The sequence below is a fragment of the Crinia signifera genome, chromosome 4 (assembly GCF_055691185.1).
Source record: "Crinia signifera chromosome 4, ASM5569118v1, whole genome shotgun sequence".
NCBI lineage: Eukaryota > Metazoa > Chordata > Amphibia > Anura > Myobatrachidae > Crinia > Crinia signifera.
In genome coordinates, this window is record NC_139220.1 from 18,086,437 (window position 1) to 18,092,436 (window position 6,000).

The 6,000-nt window shown below is 49.4% G+C and overlaps 1 protein-coding gene across 5 annotated transcripts in view; it reads right to left on the reverse strand.

The window, feature by feature from the left end:
• The window catches only part of PHF21B (PHD finger protein 21B), a 71,644-nt gene extending 65,997 nt beyond the window's left edge, over positions 1-5,647 (reverse strand). For 2 of the 5 annotated variants that reach the window (XM_083181275.1, XM_083181274.1), the window contains exon 1: positions 3,700-3,843. In XM_083181275.1, the coding sequence (XP_083037401.1) occupies positions 3,700-3,717 (18 nt within the window). In that variant the 5' untranslated portion in view covers positions 3,718-3,843. Of the gene's footprint in view, positions 1-3,699; positions 3,844-5,123 lie in introns of those variants that run through there. The other 3 variants (XM_083181272.1, XM_083181270.1, XM_083181273.1) reach the window with 3 other exon arrangements.
• Positions 5,648-6,000: the final 353 nt, after the last annotated feature.

The following is a 6,000-nucleotide window of genomic DNA, read 5'->3' on the forward strand; positions in this document are numbered from 1 at the left end:
ATCTAATTCTCTCTGCACAAGTTAAATCTGCCCCACCTGCAGTGCACATGGTTTTGTCCATCTAAGAAGGATTTTGTCAGAAAGAGTGAACTAGAATAAGGCCCTATGTTTCCACACACTTCTGTTGGAACTAACAGCCCAGCATGCCCTGTCATTGAGGTTGCCTACATTACATTTTTATTACAGTATCATCTTCAGTAATTAAGAGTTCCCTGCGTTCAGCAAAGTCTCAAGACTGTATTTCTCCTCTAAACAGTGGGAACAACACCAGAAAGAGTCATTCATTGCGTGCTGTAAACATTTTCTGAATGGCTTAGTATTAGTTGGAAGGAGGCTCCAGGCAGCGGCCATTTTGCTGCACTGTAGACCAATGACAACACTACAAAGCTTTTGAAAAGAATCCAGTACCACAGATGTTACATTTTCTATGCAATCAGTGCCACTAACGTAAACTGCTACTACCGGCATCGTGTTTCAAATACAGTTTATGTGGTTGGTCTCATTATTTGACAATTATATACTTTGGGGGGGGGGTGTGATTTAATTAGGAGTGGATCGGCTCACCATGTGAGTAAGCGTACGCCTATGCAGCACATGCTGTACCCCAAACTTGCTGATTTTTGTTTGCAACCCTGTAGGCCCGTGTAAGTAAATCTGAGAGTCCTGGGCAAGGACTGGCAGCGCCACGCGCTATGGCAGCGCCAAATCTCATCTAATTAGAGGGGCCCATTTGGTTCGAACTTCCACAAAACACTGCTGCAGAGGTGAAAAAACAAGGAACCACGCAGGATATGTACTAGACAGGAGAAATGTCACATTTGTACACTGCTATATACATCAATAACATGCTCGTGATAATGTAAAAACAGCAATAAAGATTTAACATTCAAACTGTTTTAAAAATAAGTTCCAACAAGAACCATAACAGAAGGAAGAGCACAGCTTGAACACCATGTACAGAGAGCCATCTGCAATCTTGCAAACATAGACCTTGCCGATGATTTAATAAACTTAAAAGCTCCTAAATATCCACAACTTTCAATATTTGGTATTTGTTAAGCTTTCTCAGCATATCCAACCCAAAACCACACAATAATATATGAGGTTAAAACGAAAAACAAAACAAAGGGACACTAAAGACAATCGAAGCAAAATTTAATGCAAACAAGCAGCTGGGCTTTAAATCCCCGAAGAACGCTGCAGCAACTTGTTCTTTCCCAAGCTCCATATGTAAATAGCCGTGTGTTGTGTGACAAGAATGAAGTCAGGGCTGGGGTGGGATGACAACACAAATCAGATTATTAGACCTTCGCCCGGGAAGATTAATAGAGCAATGATAGAAAAAAATGTAGCAATGAAGTGAATAGAAATGGGCGACAATAAATCACTTCCTCAGAGTGCAGTTTATGAAGCGGTTTTATCAACTGGCGCAGATAATGACACGGGCGATGTACACAGTGCAGGCACTCTACAGTCGAAAAAATACCATGAAAGCGAGATGTTTTTACTTAGCATCCATGGTGATCTAGGCTTGTTGTATAGCGTGCGTGCACAGTGCATTACACGTATGTGCGTGCTGCAACGGTACACCTCCAACCAACGTAAGCACAGCTAATCTTCATGGTCACTAGAAGATGGGTTTTAATAAGCAAGTACCACTAAACTTATACGAGGGATGTTTATTTTGGGTGCTGAGCCTGATGCACTTTTTATAAAGCAGAAAAAAAAATACAGGTTTAAACTCCCAACTAACAAATGTGTCTAATGAATTTATTCAGTTTTTCTGCAGAATATATCAAAAATTCAATATGTGCGTGCAACTGTGCCAGCGTCACGGCCAAGTCTGAAGTATTTATGTACTTATTTTAATACCGGTGAAATGACTGCAGCTGCTCTCTTTAAAAAAAAAATGTTCTTAAAGCAGAATATAAAACGCGCAGCCTGCATTGCATTGTTGCAGTCAAGGAAAGGGAACTGGAGTCAACAGCTTGCTTCTCTTTTACTCCATTAAAGGACTGACAGCCTTAGGTATCAGGCAGGGGAAGATTTGCTTGGCTGAAAGAAAGTATCTGGTTTCTGATTCCATGCAGTGATTAAACATCTTTGTGTGTTGTGTGAGTGTGTGCATGGGGGGGTGGTTGTTTTCCCCTCCCCCCTTTAAAAATGGCATCAAAGCAATCAAAATGGTAATGTTCAGCATGAATGGGGGCCCCATCCCCCATCTCAAACTCTGCAGACTTTTCTCCATGTTAGGAAGAAACCAACACCCCCTTCCCTTACAAAATGGAAGCTTCCACTACCAAACTGAGAGTGCTGACAAGCCCTCATTAACGTGACGAGGCTTCTCCAAACTCCTACAGAAGTGGGAGCTGAGCCTTTAATCGTGCACCCAATGGGTTAAGGGGGTAGCAGATGCAGTGCCTGGGGAGAGGTGCACGGGTTTTTTTTATAGAGGAGCTGTCCCCAAGTTTGGTGCTGAAATGCTTCTGCATTCCAGAGGAAGCGCGATCGATGCATTCATTGCAAAAGGGGGGGAGGAAGAAAATCAAATCAGCACAAATTCGCCCTAGGGTGTTGCAAAAACACCACCCAGGAACGCGTCCCTTTTGCAAAACACACATAACACACTCAGGGTTACAAACACAGCTCTTTGCGCATTTCACTACACTAGGAGATGGGGAAGAGGGGGGAGGTGGAGTTACAGAAGCTTTCAATGGCATCTGTCCGTGGTGCTGAAAGGCGAACGGCCACATAACACTCCTGTGCCTGCCCCCCACCCCCCTTCTTTTCGTCGTTCCATTTCCGGCATAACACAACCAGGGACCTGGGGGGGGGGGGGGTGCGCTGCACTGCTGGCAAACAGAGAGTTAACTTTGTGATGCCAAGAGAGTAAAAGTGCCTCCATAGAGAAAGTGCTGAATGGATGGGCTCAGGCTGCTGCAGAAATCTGCAACAAAGGGCGCACTCCAACACCCATCTGCTGACCCCCCCCCCCCCCCCTCTAATCAAAGTCACCCGAAGAGGGTGCACTTTGCTACCCGTGTCCAAAATGGACGCCTTGGACGATTACAAATAAATAAATGAAAGCAAAGAAAATTGAGTGCAAGTAAAAGTCCTCTGTACACAAGTCTCTGTGGGTGGGGGGTGGGGGAATGCTGCACAGAAAGCACTAACCTGGTTGACTTTTACAGAGAGAGGGGGGGGGGGGGGGTTTGGAAAGTATGGCGTGAGCAGAAAGGGAAAGACACAGATGAGTGGGGATACAATGTAACAAATGTGTTCCTAGGAGAGGAGAACTTGAAACAGATCATGCAGCACCCTAGATAAAGTGCATCTGCTACATGCACAACAGCTTCCAGAAGAGATGGGAGTCAAGAGAGTCAAAACACATTAATGCCAATCATCGGGTGTAACATTAAGGGCGATAGGAAGGGCTTCTTTACACCCCCCTCCCTTTCCCCAATCTTTGTTTTTTGTTTGTTTTTTAATACATATACACACAAAAATAACCAACTGGGGTGTCATTTCTCTCCATGGGGGGGATCTGAGCATTCTAGATGCGAGCCGATAAAGTTTCCTATACTCCCTCCTCACAGCTTGCACTCCATCACAACACAACAAATCCCAGGGAACCGCACGAACTACAAAGGGGTTTATTTTTTTTGCCAAAAAGAATCAACCTACAAATCTGCAATTTACCTGTGGATCTTGCTTCATCCGTGCAAGTAGTTTATGAGGGGTGGAATAACAAAAAATAATGCTATTTATTTCAAGGTGGGGGGGGGGGGGGATTAGGAAGAAAAAAAAAAGAAAAACAAGAAGAAGAAGAAAAAGAAGTGTCACATGAGGAGGAGGAAGGAGAAAGTGCTTCAAGTTTGATGGAAATGGGGAGGAACAAAGAGGCAAGTAAACACAGGGAGAGTGCCAGGCAATTTCCCCCAAGCCAGCTCATAAATATTCAGGTCTCGTCCTAATCTCCACGCAGCAGCACCGCAATATTACTTCCAAATCCTTGTTGCTTGCTCCAGCAAAAGACAAGGGAGGGGGCGGGGAGGAGAGGAGGGAGGGGAGGAAGAAGAAGTAGTGTGAGAGAGAGAGAGGGGGGAGAAAATGGGGAGGGGGGATAAGTGGGGAGTAGGGGGAAGGAGGGGGATAGGGTAGGGGAGGAGGGAGGGGAAGAAGTAGAGTGAGAAGGGAGAAAATGGGGGGCTAAGGGGGAGTGAAAGATGGGGAAAGGAGGGGGATGGGGAGGGAGGAGGAGGAGAGGAAGAGGGGGAGAAAAAGGGGGGGCTAAGGGGGGAGTGAAAGATGGGGAAAGGAGAGGATGGTGGGGAGGAAGAAGTAACAGAGAGGCAGTATGGGGAGGGGGGTTATGTGGGGAGTAGGGAAAGGAGGGGGAGTAAAAGACGGGGAAAGGAGGGGGATAGGAGAGTTGGAAAATATGGAAGAGTAGGGAAATAGGGGGTGGGATATGGGAAAGTTGGAGGAATGAGTGAATGGTGGGGAATTAGGGAAGAGGAGGGGTGCAACATGGGGTGATTAGGGGTGAGGATAAGAGGGGGGATAAGGAAGAGGAGGAGAAAAGTGAAAGTGAGCACAGAAGTGAAGGAGAAAGTAGGAGACGTCAGGGTGGGGGCAGCTGGAGACATGAAGTTGTCAGAGAGGGCAGAATGGGTGGAAGAATGTGACAGAATGAAACATGACAACAAAGTAAAAGTGACGCTTGGCACAAGAGCAGGCTGGCAGCAGAACATGGGGCAGATGGGAGTGTGCATGGGGGCAGATGGGAGTGTGCATGGGGGGGGAGGGGGTAAGAACAGAACTAAAGTGATGGAATAAATCACTGATGGGGCAGAGACAAGATACTGAATTATGAGACGGATAAATAAAGCTGCTGACATGAGGGAGAATGTGGGGAGGGGGTAGATGAGTGGAGGAGGGGGCAGTACACTGGGGCAGGTGTGATGCATAGTGGGAAGGGGGTAACTAGAGGGGGTGGAGGTAACTGGAGGGGGGGGCTGGAATATAGGGGGGGGGGGCATAGACAATAGAGCAGGGGACTCATGTGGAGCTGGGAAAGTAGTTGCAGAAGATGCCCCGGGCCGGGGCAGTTGGGGCATTACCTGGTGGCACTGGATCTCCACTTGGATGGCCTCCTGCAGGCTCTGCACCTCCATGCCGCGCACTTTCCCCACCGCAGATCCCAGCCGCCAACTTTCCGGAGACAAATCCAAACCCGCAGCCGGTCCTCGTCCTGTCCCCGGCCGGCGGGACACCCCGGTCCCCGGGCGGCAGGGTGAGATGACCGGGTAAGGAGGAGGAGAACTACTCGGAGCGAGCAAGTTGTGAGAGGACCGGACTCATCACTCACACTCACACACCGGCTCGCCTCCACTCAGGGGAGTGATGCCCCGGGGCTCCTCTGCCCGCCGCCGGTCCCCGCTCTCCGTGCCTAAGCCGCCCGGCTGCCCGGAGTTTGGAGCGATCGCGGAGGAGGGACTACTTCCACAGACCGGAGCAGCGCGGAGTGATACAGCCGAGGCGCAGTGAAAGCTTGAGGAGGAGAAAAAGTTGGTCCCACCACGGTGCTTGATGATGCTGCTGCTGCTAGAAGCGCGCCCCCGGCGCCTCGCTTGCGATGCCCGGATGCGAAGGCAAGGTGGGGAGGGGGGCGCGCTCCCGCCGGCCGGGGAGTTCGCGGGAGGGAGCGTATGGTGTGCGCGCACGCGAGAGAGAGAGAGAGAGAGAGAGAGAGAGAGAGAGAGAGAGAGAGAGAGTGAGTGACGTCTGGACGGTGGGAGGAGCCCTGCCCGGGGGAGGGGGGAAGGGAAAGAGAGCGGCGCATGCGCACATTGTCGGCGTCCCTAGTTGGGGATGCTGAGGAGAGGGAGGGAGAGGGGATGCTGCTGCACTCATGTGGGCGGGATGCAGAGAGTGAGGGGCCGGCCACTGGCTCCTGCATGCATCCCATATTACAGCACAGTAGTGGGAGAGGAAAGA